The sequence below is a fragment of the Coturnix japonica genome, chromosome 4, assembly GCF_001577835.2.
Source record: "Coturnix japonica isolate 7356 chromosome 4, Coturnix japonica 2.1, whole genome shotgun sequence".
Classification (NCBI taxonomy): Eukaryota; Metazoa; Chordata; class Aves; order Galliformes; family Phasianidae; genus Coturnix; species Coturnix japonica.
The window spans coordinates 35,120,804-35,145,886 of NC_029519.1; the positions used below are offsets into that span (position 1 = coordinate 35,120,804).

Here is a 25,083-nt window from a genome sequence, read left to right on the forward strand (position 1 = left end):
AGGCTTTGTGCACACCTGTCATTTTCCAATTACATTAAACTGCCTTCTTCAGATCATGCATCGTTATCTCCAAAGATTAATTTTTATGAGTCAGGAGTTGAAGATTAGGAAAAGATATGGTTCATGATTCACCAATTTGCTCAAATTTCACTCCCCAAATCCTCTATTTTCTTCAAGAAGGCTGAAGAGGTGGCCCTAGCACTTCCAACAAACATCCTTTAAGCATCCTTTTCCTCCTACAAATCATAGTCTGCACACAAACAACCCCAGTAGGCTTCCCAGGGTTAGGCATTTCTTGTCTCTCTTCTGCTTCAGCTTGCCAACCAAGCTCCACTAATGATAGGGCAACACTGAGACTGAATTCCGCTGTTCAGCTTCAGAGCACCAAAACGCCTGCAAAGAAGTTTTGCAGCAAAGAGCAATAAAGTCATTGCAAACTTTTCAGAAGGCGACCTTCAAACAAGCAAGCTCCGCCATTAGTTTTTACCACTGCAGAGTTCTTCAGACATTCCTTCATGCTGTGTCCGCAAGGCTGTTACCCTACACCACCTCCAGCCCAACCTGACATGCTGCTTCCACCACCAAGGCCTTCAGCTCCAACAGCTCAGGAAAGGCTGCAGGAATAAAGGATTTCTTTCCAGATCACTCTTCACGTCTGGTAACGTTTTACAGCTGGGTCAACCACAGCGTGCAGCTCATCTCTCCACTGCAAGAAAATCCAGGATTTCCCTTCTTTATTTAGGAGGGGAAAAAAAAAAAAAAAAAAAAGCTTTTGACATTTCGAGTTACACGCATATTATTTCATGTGACTTCTCAGAGCTCTCATTCCTGAGTTTCAGCAAGTTTTATCCTGCTTGGCAGTTTTATATGATTCCTTTCTTTCCCCTTCAATTAAGTAACAATCCATCAAAACCATCAAGTCTATTTCCCATTTTTCAGCAACGTTGATTGGATTCAAACTTTTCAACATCTCGTTTCTCACAAGGTCAAAGCTCTACGTTGTTGTAGTTTTCTTTTCTGGTGGGTTTTTTTCCCCAAGTCAGCCCTCCGCTGGGAAATTAATATTCAGCATGAACAATGAACTCCTCGCGTGGCCTTTGAACCTCGCGGTTGCTAGGAGGCCTAAAGGAACCCTGGAGTACAGCGCATTTAATAGCACGTATCAAGAGATTATTCAACAGTAAAAATGTGTGATTTTCTAAATTCCCTGCCTTTTTCTTTTCCCTCTCCTTCTTTCCATCTGCCTTCATCTGTCAAACAATCTCTACATTTCACACGCACTGCAACGGCATCCGCAGTCATTTTCTGTAATTATGGGCAGTTTGTTCCTAAAGTATTGAAAGCGTGACTGCCAGCAGTGCTGCTTCTTGTCAAATAAGCCTCAGACTGGTCCTTACTCAGCTTTGCTGAAAATGCTGCTTAAAGCCAGGTGTGCTTCACCACTCCAGCATGAGCTCTGCATTTCCCCTATGAACAAGGTTCTCCACAGAGATTGCCCTTCCTCCTCCAAGAAAGCACCATAGCGTTGGCTGCAACACCACTGCTCGGTAGTTCAGTGCTGCTGAAAGAAACATACCTATATGTTCCCCATGCCCAGTTCAGACACACTTGGTTAGTAGTGCAACCAGCTTCTTAGCATCTTACTGAAGGCTCTTTTCTACTGCTTTCCTACCAAGAGGAACTGAGGCAAAAAAACCCAAGGCCTCTTTCCCACCCTCCACCCCCACCTCAAACAATGCAGCATTTAATTAAAAGAAAACCACAACAACACTAATGGTGGTGAGGTTAAATGGTTGGATAAACAGAACGCAGCCCTCTGAAAAGCCCCTGTGCTTCAAACGGTGCAATGTGTTTAGATACAGTGGCCATTCCTCCCAAAACTAATATTTGTCAAGGCAGTGGACTACGATTCTTTAAAAATAAATGAGCGTGGAAACCATCCATCAAGAGAGAACAATTGCATTTCCAGCTAGAAGCCAACCGGGTACTGACTTCAATTTTCAGCATAGCATTCCTCCAACAACTCGAGCAGGTTGCTCAAACTAAAAGTGACGTTCATCCTTCTTCAATTGTTGCACTTTAAATCGACGCGCCAGATAAACACAGTACCCAGGGGGTCCAGAGATTCATTTTAGGGTGGATTTCATACCCACAGGCCCCTAAAAACACAGCCATCAGCCAGAGAACGCTGGGTGACACATCTCATTCTGAGGATCGCTCGTGCTCAAACACCTACGTGGATTGAGGCAACCTTGCCAAGATAAAGCTTTTACAGAGCCAAAGTGTTTCCCTGAAGAATTAAAAACAAGCAAAACCCACACCACTTGGCACACGTGAGCGCCTTCTCTTTTAAATACGGGTTTCCAGCCTCGAAGCACTGACTTGCACAGAACCAACACAGCTCCGTATCTCTGCATCCGCGCAGAACAACACAAATCTTCGCCGCACGCTCAGGTTTGGCTCTCCAGCTGCCTGCAGAACCTGCAGCGCCAACACAACAAACAACCCCCTCCCAACAACCGCTCTCCTTTTCTTCAGCTGCTCAGGCATAAATTACACTTGTCATTTCCTCCCGATCCGTGGTTTCCCAGGAAAGAGGGAAAAAAATCAGAAGGGCTACTGCCAAAATGGCACAGTTTTCTCGCGCGGGCAGATTTTGCAGTGAAATGCATGTTCTTCCCCTTCTGCCTGGAGGTTAACGAAAGAGCATTTCCAAACCATGAGAACCAAGGAGAGACGTTTATTAGAGACAGAGAGAGCAAAGCGAGTGTGTAACTGACAGCCACAATCTTTGGCTCAACCTTTGCAGCAGAAATTGGGAGGGGGGGGAGGGGTAAAGGGGGGCATTGGAAACATTTTCAGTAATGCATGAAAAATACCTTCGTTTTCTCTCTCTCCCTCTTTCTCTCCTTTAAAGGAATCCGCCTACTAAACCTAAATCGAGCCTTAGAGGGAAAACGAGCCTTCGTGATAAACTAGGATTTGATGCAGTGGGAATGAAACGTTATGTCCGAGCATCACAATAAACAGGCAGCACAACAACAAAGGAGGTTTCCAGGATTTTCTGCCCCCGTCCCCCTCCCCATCAGCGTTTTCCCAAGTCTTCCTTCTGCCGTTTATGACAGGTCTGAATCCCGAGCCCGTGCGGATGCTTTTCGAGATGAAGCAGCTTCCATTAACGTTACCGAGGCTTTCCGACATCGCAGCGGCACCGAGGCCGAGCCTCTCCCGATGCCCGCCTTTCCCCGCGTTGCTTTTTGTTTGGTGCGTGCCCTCCCTTCCCCACGCACAAACACATTGGTGCAGTGCCCATTATTTCCCTACGGCCTCCCCCGATGGTGACGGCCGGGGGAACATAGGCGCACGTGTGCGCTGCCCGCATAGGCGGCTCTGCTCCCCTCCTGCACCTCGGATACCAAACGGAAACGTGTTTACAGTCATTCGCACCGGAGCAGGAACGCGCAGCCGGAGCCCGGCTCGGTGTTAGCGGGCGGCTGGACCACACGATCTCAGAGCTCTCTTCCAACCCTCGCGGTTCTATATCCCTACGAGGGGCAGCTGGCCGTGCAGGTGACCCTTTTCCCTTGGCAGGCAGAGCGCTGTGTTGCAGCGGGGCCAGCTGCATTACAAGCTAACATGCGGCAGCAGATTCTCAGCACATGCTCCCAGCACAAAAGGAGCAAAGGGCTCCACGCTCCGCTCGTCTCCTCCTGCCCTTCCGCGGCGCTGAGACGTGACCGTTCGGGGCCCCCCGCCTTATTTCACTCCGCTAATAGATTTTAAACACCATATTGCGAGGGGCCTCGCCGTGAATCTCGCCGAGGTACAAAATGGTGGATGTACGCTATCTATTTTTTTGCATTATTCATAGCGAGCGAGGCTCCCCGCAGCCGCACGCCCGCACCCCGCAGCCCCGCCGGCGGTGCCACCAACCTGATGTCATGTAGCCCCGCGACGCCTGCGAGATGAAAGCCGGCGGGAAGTGCTTGTGCAGCCGGTAGTCCTTCTCGCTGCGGGACCGCATGCGGTCGGAGGCCCGGTCGGAGAAGTCGGAGCTAGGCCAGGCCCGCCGCAAGGTCGTGCTCCGCGTCTTCTTCATGCTGAGGATGCCCGAGCGGTGCCCCCCGCAGCAGCGCAGCACGGGCCGGGCCTCGCGGCGCTCCCGTCAGCCCAGCGCCGGCGCCGCCGGGGCGCAGCCTGCGCCCATGGTGCCGCTGCCTGCTCTAGGGCGCGGGCGGCACGGCCCGGCCGAGCTTTTTTTCCCTCTCCCCCTCGAATGATCCAATTTTACACACGTCCCACAATGCATTACACTTCATTTGCAATCAGTCCGGCTTACAGCATCCAGATTCGTGAGGAGGAAAAGCACATTATGTGGCTGCTCAGGAAAAAAAAAAAAAAAAAAGAAAGAAAAAAAAAACGGAAAAAAAGAAAGGGGAAAAAAAGGGGAGGGGGGAGATCTGCGGCGTGAACGCTCCGGGATCCCAAACAATAGCCCGATTCAGCCTAGCCGTGCTTAGCCAACTGTGAGCCGCCACACAAAAGACCCAAACAAACGAGGAAAAGCCCACGGCCGCCGGTTGTGACCCGAATCGCAGCGCGCCCGGCGCTGGGGAGAGGCGGCGGCGGCTCCCGGCACGGTGGGAGGAGGAGAAGGAGATGGAGGAGGGGAAAGAGCAGGAGGAGGGGAAGGAGGAGCGAGCGCCTCGCCCGGCCGCGGGGCCGGCGGAAGCACCGCGACCCCCCCGGCCACCAATGGAGCAGGGTTTGGGGACCGAAACTGCGCTGAGGGACTCGGTTCTTTGGGTGCACTTGGAGTCAGGTGATGCTGCAGTGTTACCTGCGAAGGAAACTCCAATGCAGGGATGTTAAGATGCTGCCTGAGCTCAGCTAATAAATCACTTGTGCTTACTTCTTATTGTTATTTTTAAAACATAATTAATGAACGCTCCGTCCCACGGGGTTTGGTCTCATTTCGAAAAGCATGGAAAAATCAGAGGTCTGTAATTTGGACAGCAATTGAACGCTTTCAGTAGTGTCACCATACGGAAAAGATGACGGCGAGTGACTAGGACATCAAAGCAAACAGGCCTGGAGACACACTCCCATCGCGGCCATGGCCATGAAGCCTTGGGTTCACCCCCCATCCTCCACCTCACAGGCCCTGCTCTGCCTCTGGACAGACAATGCACCAAAGACTCATTCACGGTTCCATTTGCTGCCACCCTGTTCACACAGTATTGAAGTGATGTGAACGAAACCCAGCAAGAAATCAAACACCACTGGGTCCTTGTTAATTCATTCTCATTTCCTTCCAACAGTGTGAAAAACCAGGGAGGGCTACATTTTTCCATTGATGTCCGTATACTGGGAGAAACATAAAGAAGTAAGATGAGCAAAAAGCTGGTCCAGATCATCACTAATGAAAATATAAGATATTTTCCATCATGCAACTTACTCATCTAGCAATTTACTCATCAGCCTACGCAAGGCTTATAATAGAACATCTTCATCCACAGACTCAAAGAAAAAAACCTAAGGAGAACTTCTAGAATCGCTCAACTTTCCTAATCCAAGACAGATCTGGATAGGTTGGTTAACACAACCTAACTAAGTCAACCCCCCCCCCCCAAGCCCCATTTCACTGAATGTAAAAGGAAATGAAATCCTACCCAGGAGCATGAACTCCCGCTGTCTGGAAGTTGAGCAAATGATGGCCATGCTGTACAGGAAGTGGCTGAAGGCAGCCTTTAGCTGTCCGGCTGACTTTAACCTACGTCTGAACTAAACTCAACCTTTCTTCTAGTCTAGACACAGCCCTAGATATCATTCTGTTCCATTAAAAAAGACATGGGAAAAAGATGCATTATGTGAGGAGTGAGACAAATAGGAATAAGCAATGAGGAGGAAAAATGAGGTCAAGAAGTAGAAAGACAGAACAAAGCAGGGTTGGGGGAGCGACAAACAAGACCACAGCGATCCTGACACTGTCTCTCTGTGTCATGATTCTAAACTAAAAACATGAGTCTAGTTTTAGGGCTAGTTGAACAAGTCAGAGAGCAGGGGACAGCTCTATCACAGTCAGAGCTGTGCCCCACTGCAACCATCAGGGAAAAACATGTCTCAGTTCTTTTCCAGTAATTTGTCGTACACCGATGAACCAGTGACAGATCACAGGAATGGTTTGAGTACTTTGAACTGATTTAAGTTGTACACTTGTAGGAATGGTCACAAGAGCAGTACAGTGTATGCAATTTACATACGATGTCATCTACTCATTGACTGTAAGAGTCAGGCTGGTTTTGGGATGGTTAACAGGATGAGGCTCCATTGTGTGTGACAATTCTGAACAAGTAATATTTTGCTCCCATGACTACAAAAGGTTTTTTTTTCATATTCAAGTTGGAGGCAGGGGGAAGAAATAAGGAATCCATCTAGCAAAGCCCACCTTCTCAAGTGCAGGGAGATACATTTAAAACCATTTTGGAAGCCTCCTCTCAGCCCTGAGACATTATGGCTATGGTCAGCTAAAGCTAAAGCTTCTTCTACTCCATCTTTTCAGGTTTCAGCTGCAAGTTTTCTTGACATGGTGTCTGAAAGAGTTCTTTGCTTTGAAGAGAGGAATTCAGAGCAAGTTTCCTCCTGTTTCTGCATTGTTTGAAGTCGAGTTTTGTTACTGGGATGAATCAAATATATAATTAAAGACCACGTTTAAATTTTGGCTGTTTTCTTTGGAAAAAGAGCTAGAGCTGTGAGTATAACTGATTTTTTTGCTTCAATGACCAAACTGAAATGAAGTAATTTCCTTCATAGGAATCGAAAGCTAAAATTTTAGGGCTTTGGGGGAAAAAAAAAAAAAAAAGAACATGACATTGTTAAGCATTTCAAATTAGTGTAGGTTGTTGTTGTTTTTAATAGAAGAAAATAAATGCGTGGACTCATACTGAGTTACGTTAGAGCAAGGTAGGGAAAGAAGAGCTCCCAGCTACAAGCAACTCTCCTGTTTGGAATGACATTATGGTGGTCTTATAAGCACAGTTTGCAACAAATACAAAATTGTTGATCAATCAGAAGGTTCCAACAGGTAGGCAGGGGACTTTTGATTCTATTTGGCTGAAACAGTTGTGCAATTCTGCTGTAATTTACACATGATTTTTCCTGCCCATGGCATACTGGTAAAGTTTTGTTTAATTCTAGAACATGTCACTCAGTGCCACATCAACCCTTTTCTGGAACACCTCTAGGGATGGTGATTCCACCACATCCCTGGACAGAACTGGTATTTAACGTCCAGCAGGTACCTTCTTGAATTACTGAAGAGGTGAAACTAGCTTAAATAGACCCATAGATCATAGCCTAACAGTTCCCAATCAGTAACATAACAGCAGCCATTCCAAAGGCACTGGTTGAACATTCTGAATTTCATGAAAAGGGGTCTAGGTAAGCTTAAGACACCATAAATGATTCTTACAGGTTCAAGCTTTTCATCACAACCCTACTTCAGCCAACATTCATCACTGAGAGCCTGATGGCTTTTGGAGAAGCAATAAAGATGCTAACTTCTGAAATCCTTCTATGTTATCTCTTAAAAAGTGAAAAAACAAATATTAGTCCTGGTATCCATCACTTTTATCTTCATAAGCACTTACTAGTTGCTAAGCAGTTCTATTCCCATTTTGTTGATGGAAAAAGGCAAAAAGAAAAGAACACAAGGGGCCCAAAACAGCATAGGAAGACAGTGACAAAAACACTGCTAAACAACCACAGATCCCAACTTCACTTTGATAAGCTTATTTTTCCACTGTTGAAAATTAATAATTATATTTGGCAACTATTAATAATTACATATGGTTGCCAATTGTATCCTGGGCTATGCCAAGCATATTCTGAGCTGCATGAAGAGAAGTGTGACCAGCAGGTCAAGGGAAGTGATTCTGCTCCGCTACTTTGCTCTTGTGAGACGAGACCTGGAGTTACTGTGTCCAGTTCTGGGGCTGCCAACACAAGAAGGACATGGAGCTTTTAGAGCAGGTCCAGAGGAGGGCCACAAAGATGATCAGAGGGCTGGAGCACAGCCTCTATGGAGACAAGCTGAGAGCTTTTCAGCCTGGAGAAGAGAAGGCTCCAGGAGGACCTTATAGCAGCCTTCCAGTACCTGAAGGGGCCTATAGGATTGCTGGGGAAAGACTTTTTAGAAGGGCATGTAGTGACAGGATGAGCGGACATGGCTTTAAACTAGAAGAGAGTAGATTTAGAGTAGATATTAGGAAGAAATTCTTTACTGTGAGGGTAGTGAGACACTGGAACAGATTGCCCAGCAAGGTTGTGGATGCCCCCTCCCTGGAAGCATTCAAGGCCAGGCTGGATGGGGCTTTGAGCAGCCTTGTCTAGAGGGAAGTGTCCCTGCGTACAGCAGGAGGTTGGAACGAGATAATCTTAAAGGTCCCTTCTAACCCAAACCATTCTATATACCTACGATTCTATAATATAGAAAAATACTATATGTTCTGAGCTCTGTGTATGTGTGTGTACATGGTAATTGCTCTCATGTAATCTGGTATTTCAAGTTTCAGTCAGTGCAGCATTTCTTCTTCCCCCCCTTGGCAAACAGGTTTCTGTAGGGGAGAGGAGCAGACTTCATAGAAGGGAAGGCTGCTGCTGCCAGGTCAGCTTGACTGGCCTGGAGACCAACTGCATGAAGTTTTCAACCAGAGCAAGCACTGTCATAAAAACGTCAAAACAGATGAAATAGGACACACAGGGAGGAAAGTGGTGCCCCTCTTTGCTAAGAGGACTGCGTGCTTCCCCTGTAAAATCATCACCTCAGCCTATGCGTTTGAGGCCAGTTTCTCCCTTATCCAGCACATCTATAGGGAAAACCTCTGTAAGCTTTTTAAACTTCAACTATTTAATGTGGGAGATGGTGTGCTGCAAGATGCTGGGAAGGAAATGCAGGACCTAAGAAAGTGGGAGAAATGAATGAATTAGTAAATAAATAAATAATAAAAGAGTTGAAAAAAAGTCTGTAGTGCAAGCAGATGAAAAGCGGTAAAAAGAAGGAGAGGGGAGAAGGCTTAATGAGAGAAGAGGTGGAAAATATGAAATTAAGAACTGGAGTAAAACACTGAACTGAGGCTTAACATCATAGGCCTTGGCAATAGCCTGTGACTGATATGTTTTTTGTTAAGAGGTATAGCTCTGCACAATGACCTCCCTGAGAAAAGATACAACCTGCATCCTCCAGCCATGGATATACATCATATATATTAATATATCCATGAAGGGGAAAAACAGCTGGCTGCATAACTGACCCCACTTTTATGCATGGCTCGGTATAAGATGTGCCACTAGCATGGAAACAGGCCAGAACTTGGTCTCTGAATAAGATGCTTTTGAGACACCCCTTTCTGGCAGCAGTCTGCAATTGTCTTTGGCTCTGGGAAGTACTTGCTACCCCTGCTCAGCCTTTGTAAGCAGATAATCAGGCAGAAAGCTCACAGTGCAGCATATCCTGGCCACTTCAAGGCTGGGCTGATGTGGCTCTGAGCAGCATGGTCTAGTGGTTGGTAACCCTGCCTGTGGCAGGGGTGATGAAACTAGATGATCATTACGGTCCTTTTCAACCCAGGCCATTCTATGATTCATTCTATGATCCCTTTTCCTGGCAGCTCTCAGACTTCCCCCACTAACGCTTTCAGCTTGTCACCTCTCAGCAGCACTAGTTGTTACACATTCAAGAGAAGCCCAGTACTCGCCCATGCCTGTGGCCCAGCTCACAAACCAAGGCAGCCCCTCTGGGTCTGTGGGACTGAAGAAGCTGGGCTGACTCTGACTTCTGGAACCAGGACTTCTGGGAAACTCTGCCAAAAGCAGAGAAAGATCACCGAGTCAAAGGTGTGACAGAAAGAGCTTCGAATGTAGAAAAGAAAAATATTTCAGAGCTTATCACAAGCAAGTCTGCAGTCTCGCTCCAGAATGCTATCAGGTTGTGTTATACTGGCATAGTAATCCTGGCTTAATTACAGCACCTCTTAAACCAGTTTCGGATCATATTTCTCTCACTGTTATGTTTCGGGAATGCGTGATGACAGGAATGCAGTGCTGCTGCTGCACACATGCTGTAGTTCACCGATTCATTTTTCTGTGTGCTGGCTTATACACTGTGCTATTTATTTTAACGTGCATGACTTTTTAGAAAAACCTGCCTCTGTTATAAGAAGAAAGACTGCCCTGTATGTTTTTCAGTCCAGACCTTTCTGATTGCATTTGTGCTCCCTCTGCCTTGGAGATAATTGATGCAGAAGGGCTGTGAATCTGGGTACCCAAGAGTTTTGAGGCTCTTCTTATCAGTGTCAGATACCAAGACTAACCCGACTGCAACACAGACTGCAGGATCCAGTCTTTGCCTCACCACACACTTCTCATCTAGTTTCCTCATCAGGATACCTGAAGTGGATGGGAGATGGTCTGGAACTCCACAACATACAGAACTGGAGACAGAGGGAAGCCATGAATAGCATAAGGACTTCCAAGCACTGATTAGACCCCACACATATAATAGAATTCAAAACCTCGGAGAAGTAGAGCTACAGCAGCCCAGTTCATTCATCGGCTGCTCTTACAAAGGATATAGAAGCAGAAGATTTGCCAAAAATGTTGACCTCAACTTTCTTGTTTTCCACTGGTGTCACATGTCATTAGTACTCTGGTATTTAAGTAACCTACTGATATATGGGGGCCAGCTGGACGGTGTTAGAAAAACAGCCAATCCTTCTAGCTTGGTAGTTTGAAACAGAGAGCAAGAAGTAAGTATCTAGTGAAGAACTCACCAGCAGTAAAAGCCATTATCGATCATATTTTTAAAGCCTAATTACACATCTCTTCCCATTCCTCCCTAAGCCTGTGTTTCTGCTGCATGCTTGCAGAAGAGTTCATACAACCATACCATTACAAGCAAGCCCTGGGCTCTGATGAAGCTCCTCTGTGCTACAGCAACACAAAGCACCAGCAGGTTCTGCATGTTAGGTAGGTACCTGTAAAGGAGAAATCTACTGAGAAAGAAGAGAATGCCATTGGCTATAGCAAGTGGACATTGCTTTGCTCATTGCATGGTTGTGATTTAACCATACTTTAGTTTTAAATTCCAAGTCCTTGTCTGTAAGGATCACATGTCACATATTAAACAAAAAGCCACAGCTATCTTTGCAAAAGGGGGCAATGCACATATTTGACAGCCTTCAAAACCAAAGGAGCATACCAAGGGAACTAAATCCCAGCAGCTGCTCTAGCTCCACAGAGCATTTGCTGAACAACCCGGCACTAAGCTCCCTCTAAAAATTCTTGCTTATACAGCTGTGCCATATAGCAACCCTATTTTATAGATGTATATATGTATATATATATATATATATTGTGTATAACAGACAAAGATCTTTAAAGCCTTAGTAAAGTTGGGAAGCCTGAATATAGAGTACCCCACCCTCTGTAAACAACCTCTTGTCATGAATTTACTTCCACGCATGCATGAAGTTCTGCCTGTATCAAACAGGCTTTCAAAATAGAGGTTTAGCACTGAAAATGTATGGTTCCCACTCAACAGTTTGAAGAGAACGCAAGCAAGACAAGCTCCCAATAGTGAAAAAGCACTGATTCATCACCTCACAGCAGAGTAATTCAATTACTTCTTGGATATTTTATTATAGTCTTAGATTCAGAGGCTGTCTTGGCATAACCCAGTATTTGGGCAGCAGAAAAATCTCAAGAGAGAAGCCATAAACACAGACAGAAATTAGGTGACTCAACACATGCCTGACCAAAAGGCAACACAAAGCTCTCAGCCTGAACACTCTCTAGACCAGACTACTGCAGTACAGATGCAGCGTGTCCCCATGGAGGCATCACTCTACTTGCTGGTTTTCAGTGGGATGCTGGAGAAGCCCTGTTCTCCACTGCATGGACAGCTGCCCTGCCCTGCTGCTGGTCACCATGGCTTGCTGTCCCTTCTGCTTAACTTTGGAAGCACCAGCCAGAGGAAGCTTCGCTACTTTATCTATATATACTACTGGGTGGCTGTTGGTTGCTTTGTTGTTCATTTGTCTGTTTTTAGACATGAAGAGGGACCTGCTTCCAACAGAGCACTGTTATCTCACAGATTTTCAGAAGGTCAATACAAGATCTTACCTCCTCCATGTGCTAAGCAGAAGGAAGCAGCACCCAAAGTCTCAGCTTAGAGAAATGCTTATAACATAGCACTTCAGTGTCACGCTGGATATAAGAGCAGTCTCTGCTGTGAATTTTTCAACTTACGACCTTCCTACCAAAGTCAAGGCTGAGAACAAGTGAAACATAGAGATGTTACAAAGAAAATGAATAATATTACGAAGGAATATTGCCATAATAAGTTGTGAAATTAAGAAAAATAAACTAAAATCTCATCAGAAAACAAAACAACAAACAATCCCCAATCTCCACTCTAGCTCTGAAAAGCATACTCCTCACTCCCACCACAAAAGAGTACTTATATCCTTTAAAGCACGTGAATGGCACTAGCATAGGATAAGGTTTCTTTCAAAATGCTTTTCATATTATAATGACTTTTTGTGAGGCACAGAAAACCACTTATACTTAATATTTCTGGATATCTAGAAAGATCTTTTTCAAAAGAAACAAGCATCTTAAGTGAGGTAATTTACACGAAAGGGATACATTTCTTAGCATTAGAATTCTACTGAGTAGAACTACGTGCAAAATGAAGAGCTGGGAAGTCTTTAGGCTTCATTAAAACTGATCACTATTGAGCTGAACTCAATACTTTCCAAACCAACTGCAGTAAATCCTGTTAGTTATGGCACTCATCGCAGCAGCTCCAGTAGGGAGTCACTGTGTTTCCATACATAAAAATTGCAAGCACTCTTTACCCCAGCTGTCCCAGAAATCACCCAATACTCAGCCAAGCAGTTCCTAGTTTCTAAAAGAAAGCAGAAGAACCTCCACAAACAAAAATGCAGGGACTTGCCTGTGCTTTGTTTCTTGACCAGGGAGATGTTTGGGAACCTTTCCATCACCCAGGCAGTGTAAGGTAGGTCAGGCAATCTTCTGGTAGATTTCATATTTGCCAGTGTGATGCTAATGCCAAATCCTCTTTTTTTATCTTACCTCCCCTCAAGGATGGATCTTGTTATTATCCCAGCTGACGGATCCGATTCAAAATAAATACAGACATCAAGGACTGAAACAATGATAGACTATCCGAGAAGGCATTTAGGGGCCCTCAGCTGTCCAAGGAGTAAAAAGTTATAAAAGCAAGTACTTCTTATCGCCCACACCCCTGTGTCACTGCTGTAGTACTTAAAAAGAAACACAAACCCTATGGATTTCTACCCACCACATAGTAATTACTGAAATAACAAAGAAGAGGAAAAAAGTTTCTCCAAAGCCTGATGCTATTACTGAACCGCCAATGAAAAAACTCCCACTAACACCCCTTAAGTCTATCCTCCTGCACTCCTAATCTGAACACAAAAGGTTGGGTTTAACCCCCCCACCCTGAGATTAAAACCGCCTGCAGTTTTCTGCTGCAGGCCAGCAATGACAATACTTTAAATCCTTGGCTACTTGCTTCATGAAGATGCAGCCTACAGACAGTCCCCCAAAGTTCTTTGAAATGATAAATGCAAAGCAGGAGGAGGTCATAAAGGAAATATTCCTTATAAAGGAACAGATATCATATGCAGGCTTTTCAAATATATTTCTCAATTGCTTTGCTTTCAGTTCCATACTCTCAATTCTGCATTGTCTGAAGCTTTGGAAATAAAATTCAGAAATGAAATGAAACATACAAATTAGTGCTGAACACTGCTGCCAATATGTGCATGTATTACCTTTTTAGCATTCATAAATCTCTCAAATGTAAATTGTATCCTACTCCTTATCTAGAAAGACTAATTATTTACCTAATAAATGGTCCTTGGGGCAATTATCAAAAGCCTGGCCACTTAAAAGTAACATATAAGTTTTATCACATAATCTTCTGTAGCATCTACCAATCACTTCAATGCAAGCCAGCATGGCTCCCTGCTGCACTGGAAATCCAGCTGCCTCTCTGCCAAGAGCCTTCCAATGCACACAAAAGGAATGAGGATTGAGAGAGCTGTTTTATCCTCTCATCCTGTAAACTAACAAGCCTTTTCTCTGCTGCAATTTCTCTCAACAAATGCAGGTAATTATGTAGGAGGATGAGATTTCCAAGGTAAGAGGAAAAAACCTTAAGTTTAGCAACCTAGCCAAGAAGTACTGCCAGCTTAAACTACAAGAGAGTTACTTCCAGGGATGGGCAGAAGGCAAACCAAAATGGTGTCCTGGCACCAAGCTGGAGGTGATGGACAAAGCTTGGATTGTTGGTAGGTGGCCCAGTCCTCCTGTCTATCTGCATGCTCCGGAGGTAAGCAGGATGGCAGGAGATGTATTTCAGGCCCCTCACCTAGCCCAGGCACATGATGTCTCCCCTTCTCCATTTGGGCATGTTAATCTCAAAATAATTGAAAAATGAGTTCTGCGTTCACTTGGAGAACGTTTGCTTTGCTTATCTTGTAAGCAAGCCCTGTTCATATTAGCTCCTGGCTAGCTGCTTCACCAGACAAATCAAGAAACATCGCCGTCCAGATTCACAGACTGCGTAAGTGAGGAGGAAGGTAAGTGGCTGTCACAGCGACAGCAGCAGTCTGAGGAACACTCGATTTCACTCTCAGGAAAGGTGCCAAGACTTAACAAAACCCTTAATAAGATGAAGCGGTTAATGGAAGCAAGCACTCCGGCCAGCAGCCAATGCATAGTTAAACCACTGGTGACCCTGAAAAGCCAGGCTGCTGAAGTTTAAAGTTATTCAAGCCATTTAATGTTGATTTGTTTGCAACCTAACACAATCCAGCCTACAGAAACAGCCATCACTGGGCCTGCCTGTGTGTTTGATGAGCTGCCTTCCTCTCCTTCTAGACATGAGTGGTTTACAGGCACTTACTCATGTTTAGGAGGGAAAGTCTGTTCACAGAAATGTTCCAAATAAGAAATGTTTCAGAAAAGAGTGAAAGGTGATAGTGAGCTCAGGAACACGGATTTGGTGAGGTAGGATGAGGGAGGCAACACTCTCAGCTGCACATCGTGCTGCACATAAGCTACAGCAAGGTGTGCAGCTAAAAATGCATCACTAGAGGAATCCGGTTGGGTCACTACCTCATTGTTAGAGGAAATCTGGTTTGTAGAATTCCTCAGGAGTCAGGAGAAACGATTCATAAGCACAGTTCTTTCAGGCTTGCCATGACTCACACTGCTTGCAATATGAACAAAAACCTGGTTGGTGCAAGAACAAAATAAACATTCGCTATGAAACAAAACTACTGGTACTCACCATCCTCAATTAAAGCAATCAACTACTCATTTGGTTCAAAATCATTTTGATGGTTTCAATATTTAGTAAAAAAGCAAACAAACACGTATTTCTAATGGGTAGCCCTTTTTGATTTCTTCATGATGTTCATGACGTACAACTCATTTAAATGTGTAGCATTACTTTTCATTTCAGTGCTACCACCTAGATCAATTTTCAAACATATTTTCCTTTTTAAAGGACAAAGAAACCCAAACAGCAACAGTGGCCTCTGAGCACACAGCTGCAATAATGCAGAATCTCCTTTCAACAAGACGAGATGTTGAGCAGGCCACTTCAAAAGTGATAAGACCTTGATTCAGAAGGTGCCAGAACAGATTCCTATTTATCTGTGCCACTTCAGAAAACTACACTCTGCCTTGATTACTCAGTCTTGAAAGTTAGTGTGAAACCTGCTGATTTGAGAACAGACTGAGAAAGGACTTTACCAGAAACACAAATCTCACCATGCCCGTCTTATAATAGCAGCATCACACCACCCCTAGAATGATCAGGTAAGTAACCCAAACCTTCTAGGTCACAGCATCACGTTTAAGAGAAGAAACATGGGCTCACCAATGGTGACACATTCCAGTGCTGAAAAAGTAGAACATTCAGAAATTCAGATACTTTCTTTGATGTTATAAAGGGGGGATAAGGGACATTAAATACCAGGTGGAGTAGAAGGGACTGTGCTAGTTCTTTCTGAAACAGTGTATATCTTTAGTGCCAGTTATAGAGATGTAGCTAGAAACATGAATACAAATTATTACAAGAACTATGAGTAGGGATATCTTCCAAGGGATGGAAGCCACTTACTGGGTACTGAACATCCCTAGAGAAACTTAATTCTGTTAAGCCGCCATTGAAGCTCTCCCTGCACAAGCCTGGGTGCCATATTTGCAGGAAAAGATCATTACTGTCTTTAGATTAAAAACAAACAAGTCCAGCAACAAAATAATTGTTCTGACAAACTAAGTCATATATATATGACATAAAGTCATAAGTCATTATAATACATGCATGCCTTCATGGTTTGCTCGGCTTTCTTAGAAGTCATCTTCTTTTGGATACCATGAATCCTGTGTCCAGGAACAAACCCCAGTCACCTGCTGTTTCCATGGATGACAGTAACAACTGAATTATCTGAAAATGACAGGCTGAGCTCTCCATGATACACTTTGTATTTGAAAAGCAGACAACAAAAACAATGTCGAAGAGAGAAGCAGATGGCCAGTGAGTTATCACTCTGGGTCTGATGACTTATGTGGGCTGAACTTGTTTATTTACTTACATATTTGCAAAAAAGAAGTGTTCCTTATGTTGGCAGCAGCTCTGAATGTGGTCCTGAGGCAGCCGCAGCTATGCAGAACACACCACTGCCCACACACAACATCAAGGGATTAAGCATATACCCTCAAATCGCTGCATGTTCTCCTACGATGACAAAAGTCACTGTTGACCCCTCCTGCGGCCAAGGAGATAAGCAACAAGGATTTCAACTGCTGGAGCTCAAGAATGGGTTAACAGGAACCCACAGTATTCCTGCTGGAGGCAGGACAGAAGGAGGCCAGTCACTGCAGGGCAGGGGAGTGAGTGGAGGCAGTGATTGCTGACTGCAGCCTCCTGCCAACCAGGAGCTCTGCCTTCCAACCACCAGCAGCATCCCCAGGCAGGGGACCACCAGCCCTTACTGGCCTTGCTAGGAGATGAGCAACTGAGGTATTAAGATGAACACCTTCTTGTCATGTTAAAGCTGTTGTCAGTGGGCAAGCAGGTGCACACCATGACATTGCTTCTTGGTCACCAAAGCTTTGCAATAAACTTTTCTAGGCTATCCTTGACTAAACTGTTAATGCAAACCCCACGCTGATTCGGTGTGATGCATGATGAAACTGCCATCAGATGGGTGTGAAGCAGAAAGCACAGCTTGTGTGTCAGCAAGCCCTGTCACATGGGCCATGCTGGGAAATACGGGTCCTTCTTAGGTCATCTCACTCCTTCTTCAGAATTGTTCTCTTTACCTTCTCTCTGACTGCTCTTATTACCTCCCAGGCACATAACAATTATACATATATACGTACTTCAGTGACAAATTAGCTGCTGACATTATGGAAAGAAATGCCACTGTGCACCCATTTAACTCACTGAAAAACAGCAGAAAGTACTTTCTATCCACAGCAACACTAACGCCATGGCCCTATATACAGTTAGCAACCAACACTGTTGTTGTAAAGTGATAAAAAGGTATCTATCACCTGCCAAGCCTGGGCATGCAGCCTCTGGGGCACGAAGCTGGCAGCAATGTGGGTGGGAAGCTGGGCCGCGGGCACTTGCAACTATCCATAGAGGCCTGATGCAGGCAGCCCTGTGTCCTGCACAGCACCCATCCTGCCTCCAGCACCGAGTGCTGGGCCCCAGCTCACCACCCACCTCACCATGTGGGAGGTGTTACGCAGGGAGACTCATGAACACCATCTGCTCAGCTGTGGATCTGACTTTTTTTTCCCCCCGGCACGTAATAGTCTGTGACAGTAGAAAGTACACTAATGCAGTCCTACATTTTCCATTCCTATACGGTGTGAAGAAAAAAGAAGTCCAAATGTACTTTTCATCTCCCACAATACTGCTCTTAGTTTTGTAAATGAATATGAGCTTCTTCTAGTTAAAAGTTAAGAGGCACAAATACTCACAATGCTGACACCTGTACAGGAATGTGAAATTCACCCAGGCTGAAAGAAAGACTGCCTTGGGTATCCTACAATGTACTCCATCCCCACATCTGGTTTTTTTTGTCATCTGAAAAGCAGACGGCATTTGTGACCTGTGCAAATACACTGACTCTCAAGACAACACAAAGACATTAAATAAAGCAACTAATTCAGCTTGCTGTTCCAGCACCCAGCAAATTAGAGAGCTATTTGTGAAGCTGACGGAATATGGGAGGTAGGGGGGAGGAAATGTTAATATCACAATTATCCAGTTAATATAGTTTTAGTAAGATATTCAACAACAACAACAACAAAAATACGCAAAAGCATTTGAAAACATCTAACAAAACACATTTTTAAAGGAGGATTGAAAGCCATCTGAACAAAGTAAGCAGAAACCTTCCAAGGGTGTGGGTTTTAACTGTGATTTATGTTCTGATAGCCAAGCAGTGAACGCCGTTTGTTAGGCACATGAGACTGCTTTACATGTATGATTCATTTGCACAAGAAACACTTTCATATGTTCTTTTTTTCCCCTATTTGAATTATAAGGCTAAAATACAAGGCCACGGCAAACTCCAATACACTTCCGGCCTCATATTCAGTCTCCTAAAGTGGCCAGCAGTGCACAGCCAAGGAAGAATATGGAGACAGCAGCATCTCCCTCTAACATCTTATTGTTCCCTGCCATTTCCAGCTCAAGGGACTTGAGCTTTGGTGAGTAGCCTCCATGTACTACCACAGATTTACACTCATTAATGACCTTTCCTGACTGGATAAAATATCAGCTACTGGGCACTTGAAACCTCAGTATATACTGAGGGCATCACTTGTAGCATAGAAATAACCCAGCAGTGTCATTATTGGATACCAAAACATACACCCTAGATTGCATTCACAAACCCACATGACACTCTGATCACAATACACTCGTTTTTAAGAGAATGACTTCATCTCCTGAAGAAAGTTTTCATCCCTGATGCATTGCATTTAAACACCATGAACTCTTGCCTTGCTTTATTTTTGAAACAGACAAGTTGAACGTACTAAAAAGATGATAGAGATATAAACTACTTTCTAGTGTAGGGTGATGAAACTTGTAATGAACCATCCCACACACTTTTTATATCAGACAGCTTCCCAAAAAGTTATTTTCAGATTATTTTTCAGTTGAAGAGTGGTTATGGCGTTGTGCAAAACAGCCTGCCTCTAAAGCCATCAAAACACTTCAGTCTCCAAGCTCTATATTGGCAAATGGTTCAAATTCCGACCCTCTTTTTCTAGATCATCTACAGCACCACAGCAGGATCAGGTACAACATCTTGCAGGGCCAGGGTTCTGTCTGTGCTTCCTTGTTACTGTGAGGGCTGATGACGACAAAGATGACTGCAGATTAAATAAAAATTATTATATTATATATGTGTACTTCAAAATGCAAACTGCTGACAGACTACCCGTGGATGGGTGGCCTCTCTAGGTGTTATGAAGACACAGTGGGTAGAATCTAGCAAAACACATGCACAAAATATACTCAATGATGATAGAGACACAGAAGAAGGATTTTCAAAGCAGCTCCCGGAGCGAAGCAGACAGAATTTTGCTGTAGTCTAAGCTAAGCAACACACAGTGCCCCCTGCTGCATACACAAGCAATAGGCTACACACAGCTAAACAATGACATCATTGGATATTAAACAAGATATACTGTACGCATGACATTTATTTTGTTAACTACTGCTGTTTTCCAAAATTACTGACAAATGATGCAAACATCTTCAGTACAGGCTCACAGCAGATGTTTGCACGTCCACCATCCTATGCTGGGTCTGCAGCCTGTCTGCCACCTCACCTCCCATCTCTGGGCACTGGGAAATATCATGCTGAGAGGGAGCAGAGATGCTGTCCAGCCCTGCTATGGTAAGATTTAATTACAATATAGTCACCAGGGCTGAACAGCACAGTGTGACACGGCTGCTCCTGTCCTAAATGCTTGGAAAGTAAGAAATTGATTCTGGAAGTGATGAACTCAAATGTGCTGCAAGCACCCATCTCTGTGCTCTGAGCTAGAAGAAACAAAACAAAGAGAAACAGACATAAGAGAAGTCAAGTGTTTGATGTAGTTTCCAACTTCCAAATAAACGTGCGTTAAGAGCCTATGAAAGGTCCTTCACGTGCAACATGAAAGGGGTAAGTGCAGACCAAAGAACTGAGAGCCTAAAGAGGATTTATCAATTGTCAGATGGAGCCAGTGAGGTCTCCTAATGTGGCATACAAACATTTAATCTGATTCTGAAATCTTATCTACTGCCTTTAAGAAGATTAACATAAATTATCTTGTAGTAGACTATGAATTTCTGATCCACTGTGAGAACTACAAATATTTGTCAAGAAGTAAGACTTGCACATTTTAACTAATTTTATTAGCATCCCACTCAAAATCTAATTTAACAGAGGTGGTCAAAATGGAAATCTGTCCAAGGAAGGCTGACAGGCTGAGACGGCTGGGCCTGTGCAGCCTGGAGAAGGGAGACCTCAGAGCAGTCTTTCAGAATCAAAATGGGAGCTATAAGAAGGAAGGGAACAGACTCTTTAGCAGGGTGTGTGATGATAGGACAAGGGGAAATGGTTTCCCACTAAGAGGCGAGATTTAGATTTGACATAGGGAGGAAGTGTCTTACAATGAGGGTGTTGAGGAACTGGCTCAGCTTGGCCAGGGAGGTGGTGGGTGCCTCCCAAGGCCAGTCTGGAGGGGCTCTGAGCACCTGATGGAGCTGCGGGTGTTCCTGTTCATTGCGGGCAAGTGAGACCAGATGGCCTTTAGGGTTCCCTTCCAACTCGAATGGTTCTGTGATTCTAAGTTACATCCTAAAAGTAATATTTGCATATGAACATATAGCATGGTGCAAACACACGGCACCCACATACAGAGAGTAAAACATAAATAAGTTGTTCAAGTTGATCTTGAAAAACACTCAGACGTGAAGATGTCACAGCAAAAAAAGTTCTGAAATAAATAAAGTTTTCCCAAACAGAAAACTTCTGCCCTAACCTGGAATGAAAAGGAGTAGAAGCTCTTCAGAGGGAGAAATTCATGCATACACCCTTTTTACAGTCTTACACAGACTGCAGCTTGCTAACATCATGTCCATGCTTGGTTCTGGCCTGCCAATCCACAGAACTGTCCAGCTTTTATGCTTGTCTTTCCCCTTTCCTTTCCACCAAATGGGAAGGGATAGGAGAATGCTTGCTCCCCCAAAGTGAAGGCACGGATCAGTCTTCCCATTTCGGCTCCATAAGCTTGGTTGGCAAAGGGCCACAGTTAAAAGCTTGCAATGTTTTTGTTAAAATCTGAGGATGCCAGTATGACCTGAACTAAATGGCAGATGCTACAATGGAGGGGGCAGGAGGCTCTACAGCTATGGCAGAATTCAGGAGCTAACATGCATTTCAATGCACTGTAAGGCTTCAGGTGGGCCCAGTCAGCATGACAAAGCCAACCCGGCAGGGCACATACCTGCATTCCTGCTTTTTTCCTCAGTAGTCAATTTGTAGTTGAGCCACCTATCTGAACATCATCTCTGTGCTATTAGCTCTGGGGCTTTTCCCTGAGATGTGAAGCAAGTCAAACAGCCTTATGTTTGTCATGACACAGTTTCAGCACCTTACATAATTCAACACGAGCCTTTCATCTAGGCAAGGCCCTAACCCAAGGGCAACCAAATGAGTCCTCAACTACAGCGCTGCATGGGCTGCTGCTCGCTACTTCAGCAGCCAATGTGATGCATGGCATACGGACATGCCAACGTCTGCATTTTTCCTGTAGTCAATGAAAAAGAATACTTTCATGATGAAGTAGTCCAAAGGGCAATACCCTTTTAAAGCACTACAGTAATTCTCTATACTATCTGGAACAGAAATACTTTTCTTTCAAAGCAAACAGCACAGGATGACGAAGATGCAGCTCATTTCCTTCCCAGTCCACTGAAAGTCACATGGCAGAGCCACGCTCTCCAGCAGGCCGCAGTGAATACTTCAAAGTCAAATGTTCTTCATTTGCACATAATAACTGCAGCCATGAGATGAGTCCTTCCTTGAAAGTGCCTAACAAGGATCCTTGCATAGTTTTAGGGAAAGCATTTTGATTTCCCTTTGTCTTCTTACAAAGATGACCTGTTTCTGAGAAAATGTAGGAACACCTATGGGAACGTAATAATGTCACAAGTCAGACAAGTCCACTGACATAAGACATGTTCTACAGCACAGTAGCCTAAATTCAAGTGGCCCTTGTTGTATTTTCCTCATACACCTACTGCACAGCTAGTACGAGGCAGAAGACCTGTGGAACACCACAGTGTATGATCACAAATTCTGTTTCTCAGCTGCGAAATGTTAGCAGCATGACTTCCTTCCCTCAAGCGGTTTCTCTGATCACAGAACAGAAAACCATCATATATGTTCTACTACAGAGATAGTGAACCCCATACATACACCCCAACAGAGCCTCAGTCTGTCATAATCCAGAGGTAAAAGAGTGTCAAAAGTTAAGTTTGTACCAGAAATCACAAATTTCCCCCCTCCCCCACCTTTTTTTTTTTCTCCTAGCACTTGCCTTCAGAACTTTTAACTTTAGGTTTTAGCACACAAATTCTGAAGTTATCTTAAGGAAAATAGGCGGCTTATTATCCTCACACACACGCATTATACATGTACAACCCTGGATATCTGCTTTTTTGCATCATGAAAGCCATTATTCCAGAAAGCACTGCCCTGGTAGGCCTCACTACCCAAGGCAAATCTTGCATTGCTTCTGCTGCTCCTGCCACCAAGAATGCTTTGTGCCAAGTACACAGGCTTACATCAAACTTCTGAAGTTTTCCTTTCTTCTGTTTTATCTCAGGCCAAAACACTAATTTTCTGTGCAATATACTCAGTAATATATATGCAGAATGCTTACTGGCACCGGCACCTACTACATTATGCTCATCAAAAACAAACTACTCAAAAAAAATCCCACATTAGACAGGTCACATTGGACACTGCCTGTTGGACCTGATCCGGAGCTTCAGCATGCATGTTCTGCACTTGAGTAACATCACATGACAGGGAAAGGCTGTGGTTACTCTGGGAGGAAGCAGGAACAAGAAATCACTGCAATGGCAGCACCAAATGCAAGGCCTGGGGGTGCCCCTCGCCAGCTCCAGGCTGGAAGATGAGACACTCATTTACCACCTGCAGCCCTTCAGCAAGGCACTCCGGGTATGTGCTGGGAAGCTAGTCTCAGCCTTGCAATTTCCTAGGAAATCAGAGTTGTTCTGGCTGCTGCTTTAAGGCTGTGTGGTGAGACAGAGCACATATATTCCAGCACACCTCAAATTTTCTCAAGGAATAGAGGCCACAGTAAAAAAACAATTCACATTCAAACCTTTCTCGGTAAGATTAGAACTTCGTGAGTTGAAGAAAAGATTCTCCTCTAAGCCAAAGGCACCTCCTCAGGCAGAAATAAGCCTGCTACAAACAGAACCAGTTTTAGAGCTCCTCTCCCACACCCCCTGCTTCCCCTAAAAAGGGAGAAAAAAAAAACCCTTTCATAACACGGTGCATTTGGTAGCCTAAATATAGGTGTTACCAGATGCCCTGCTGACGCAAAGAGGTCATAATTTGAGAACGTGAGAAATGACTTAAGTCTCCAAAAGAAAATTCAACCTGGAACAATTAACCTGAGAGCAGCACTGGGATGATGATCCAGAAAGCTCGTTTAAAGGCAAGCTTCTACTGGGGAAAGTTTAGCAGCTCAAGAGTGCTGAGGGTAAGTTCTCACATTTACACCTGACAAAATAATTCACTTGGACACGAAACCCACCTGAAAAAACACTACCTTTCTGCTGCAGTATCCTGCTGTCATTCCCTAATCTCCTCATTCAGATGCTACCACCATATTGTCCAGCACTACTGGCATCTGCCTTCTATGCACAGAAACTTTGTGATGCACTTGCAAAGCCATCAAGTACCTCTCCGAGAAACATCCCCAGCTGCCAGAGTGCTTCTCACACAGACACTCAGTGACCACACACCCCTTCTGGGTGTCCTTCCAAGCTCTGAGACACTTTCAAATGTTTACTTCAACTATAATCTGTTTTTTTAATTTTAATTTATTTTTTTTCCTTAAATGTGAGAAGTAGAATGCCATGCTGTGTTCTGTCCTTCCATATGACCAGAGGAGGGCCACAAATATGACCAAAGGGATGGAACACCTTCCTGCGAGGACAGACTGAGAGCTGGGGCTGTGTACCCCAGAGAAGAGGAGGCTCTGGGGAGACCTGAGAGCAGCCTTTCAGTACCTAAAGGGGGGCTGTAAGAAGGAAAGGGACAGACTCTTAGTAGGGTATGCTGTGACAGAACAAGAGGAAATGGTTTCACACTAAGAGAAGGGAGATTTAGATTGGGCATAGGGAAGACACCTTTTACACTACGGGTGGTGAAATGCTGGCACAGGTTGCCCAGAGAGGCAGTGGAAGCCCCATCCCTGGAGACAGCCAAGGTCAGGCTGGATGGAGCTGTAGGTGTCCCTGTTCATTGCAGGGAGTTAGACCAGATGGCCTTTAGGGTCCCCTTCTAACTTCAGTGATCCTATGATTGCGTACTCAGCTTTGGCTCATGAGTGCATTTTCTTCCTGCCATGTTTCTCTTCAATGCCTCCTCCCCCCCCCACCCTCCCCTCCAAATCTTGGATTAAACAACAGCATGCAAAGAAATTACAAACAGGAGGCACGGAGGAAAGTAAGCAGGCTTTCACTAACCTTTTGCCAGAGCTGGGGAGCTGTAATGGCCTGGGACGGTTGGAGCTGATGGACAGACCTGAGCACAAAATTCGCTGCCGTCAGCCGCCAAGCAAGTGAGCGAGCAGGGTGTGCTGGTGGTGGGGCGGGAGGAGGAGTGCACTGAGCAGATAGGT

General features: G+C 44.7%; 1 protein-coding gene across 3 annotated transcripts in view; it reads right to left on the reverse strand.

Annotated features, from left to right (window-relative positions):
* The window catches only part of STOX2 (storkhead box 2), a 117,098-nt gene that overhangs the window by 53,558 nt on the left and 38,457 nt on the right, over positions 1-25,083 (reverse strand). The window contains exon 1 of one of the 3 annotated variants that reach the window (XM_015861443.2): positions 3,934-4,654. The exons of 1 other annotated variant lie outside the window; for it this stretch is intronic. In XM_015861443.2, coding sequence (XP_015716929.1) covers positions 3,934-4,099 — 166 coding nt within the window. In that variant the 5' untranslated portion in view covers positions 4,100-4,654. Of the gene's footprint in view, positions 1-3,933; positions 4,655-25,083 lie in introns of those variants that run through there. One more of the 3 variants, XM_015861445.2, reaches the window with a different exon arrangement.